This window comes from Etheostoma cragini, chromosome 3 (genome assembly GCF_013103735.1).
Source record: "Etheostoma cragini isolate CJK2018 chromosome 3, CSU_Ecrag_1.0, whole genome shotgun sequence".
Lineage (NCBI taxonomy): Eukaryota > Metazoa > Chordata > Actinopteri > Perciformes > Percidae > Etheostoma > Etheostoma cragini.
Genome location: NC_048409.1, coordinates 29,800,159 through 29,802,001, shown reverse-complemented (window position 1 = coordinate 29,802,001; position 1,843 = coordinate 29,800,159). Strand labels below are relative to the sequence as shown.

At 45.1% G+C, this 1,843-nt stretch overlaps 2 protein-coding genes across 2 annotated transcripts in view; both read left to right on the top strand.

The window, feature by feature from the left end:
* Positions 1-1,843, top strand: part of LOC117939231 (NACHT, LRR and PYD domains-containing protein 12-like) — a 139,572-nt gene that overhangs the window by 90,946 nt on the left and 46,783 nt on the right. The window lies entirely within an intron of this gene.
* Positions 1-1,843, top strand: part of wdr74 (WD repeat domain 74) — a 5,377-nt gene that overhangs the window by 985 nt on the left and 2,549 nt on the right. The window contains exon 2 of the mRNA XM_034867663.1: positions 1,695-1,698. Within this exon, the coding sequence (XP_034723554.1) occupies positions 1,695-1,698 (4 nt within the window). The remainder of the gene's footprint in view (positions 1-1,694; positions 1,699-1,843) is intronic.

Sequence of the window (1,843 nt, the reverse complement as noted above, 5' to 3'; positions counted from 1 at the left end):
ACACACACACACACACACACACACACACACACACACACACACACACACACACACACACGGCGGGTTAGAGAGCAACGTCACGCTGGATGGAGTCAATGGGCTGCTCTTAATAAAGATATATTTCATATTTCATGTTTTTATTGAGACAGAAGCTGAGCGGACGCACCACTGCCCTTGAGCAACTCTTAGCTTTGGTTTTTATTTGTTGAACTTCAGCTATTGGACCACGAACGGAGAAGAAAAACACTCTTTTATCCCTCATGTCGTCCTCGGGTCACATTTGACTCGTTTTCAGTTTCTTTTCATCACAAAAAAACGAGCCTTCAAAATAAAAGCTGGAAATGTCAACATTAAAAATGTCACATAACTTTGGAAAAAAACATCAAAAACAGCCCCCGCAACATTGACAAAAATGACATAAAAGGCAATAATAGTATTATTATTAGTATTTTTTTTTTCATGGTTGACAGGAAGACAACACAAGGGTTAAAGATCTTATAAAGACAATGTCTAAACTCAGAAGGGCGAGAGACTTTTCACCGACGTTCCCACATTTCAAGGTTATTTTCTAAATTAGGTTGGGTGTTCCTACGTTTCCCTTCATTTTAAGCCCTACCCTCCCACAACATGTTTTGGAGTTAGAGGGATAAAATCTGATAGAAATGTATAACAGGAAGAAATCTGGCAACATAGGGTCGCGGGAACTTAGTCACGCTCCCCAAACTCAGAGGGGCGGGAGACTTTTCTGCAGAGATCGATGCCCGGTTCACAAGACTTCCACATTTAGAGCGTCGGAAAGTCACTGCCAAGAAGCAAAGAGACGTTAATTTGCACTGGGTGACGCAAAAATGAAACTCAAGTGAGACATTTGTGTGACGCTGCGCTGCAGAAGCCTGCCGAGCGTTACTCTCACGGAGCCAGGCGCATTTTAAAAGTGGTTTCCTCGTCGTCTTGCCAGCAGACAGTTTGTCCGAGAGAAGCAGAATAAAACGCCAGAGGAGAGGCCGTGAGCACGGCTAGCTGCTTCCCCCTGCCTCATGCTAAGCTAGGCTAACCAGCTCCGCGCTGAACACACCACACTGTTCCTTTAACTCGGGTTTTCCTCAGGTCCAAACTGACCCGTTCTAAAGCAGCGCTGGGTTCTTTACACAGAAATAACCCCGAGGCATGGACCTGCATGCAGATATTAATGGTTAATTACACTGAATTCTGGGAGTTTTGTTCCATTTTAGAGCACATTAAACCAGTCCCCTGAGTAAAGTTAGAGATAGACCCGTCTGTGACCCCCAAACATCTTCTGAGCTTAAATATCCGTCAACATAACTCATAATATTTAGCTTTTTTAACTCAGAAATGAGTTATTATGTCATATATGTGAGTTTGATCCAGTTGGGAAGACAAGCGGAGGGTGGAGATCAGCGGAGGCCGACGTCGTAACGTAAACAAAACCTTTTACATATTAATGACACATTAAAGTGTCGACTCACAGTGTGACGATATCAGCATTGGCCGTTTCCACGGCGATGGCCAATGGGTCCTGTCCCCTCTCGTCTACAGCGTACTGATTGGCTCCTCTCTTCAGCAGCAGACACACCTGTCTGCACACAGCCAATGAGAGGGGCTTATTCCACTTAAACACTTTGTGTGTGTGTGTGTGTGTGTGTGTTTGCGCGTCTGTGTGTGTGTGTCTGCATACGTGTGTGCGTGTCTGTGCGTGCATGCATGCGTCTGTGTGTGTGTTTGTGTGTGTGTGTGTGTGTGTGTTTGTGTATGTTTCTGTGTGTGTGTGTCTGTGCGTGCATGCGTCTGTGTGTTTCTGTGTGTGTGTGTGTGTGTGTGTGTG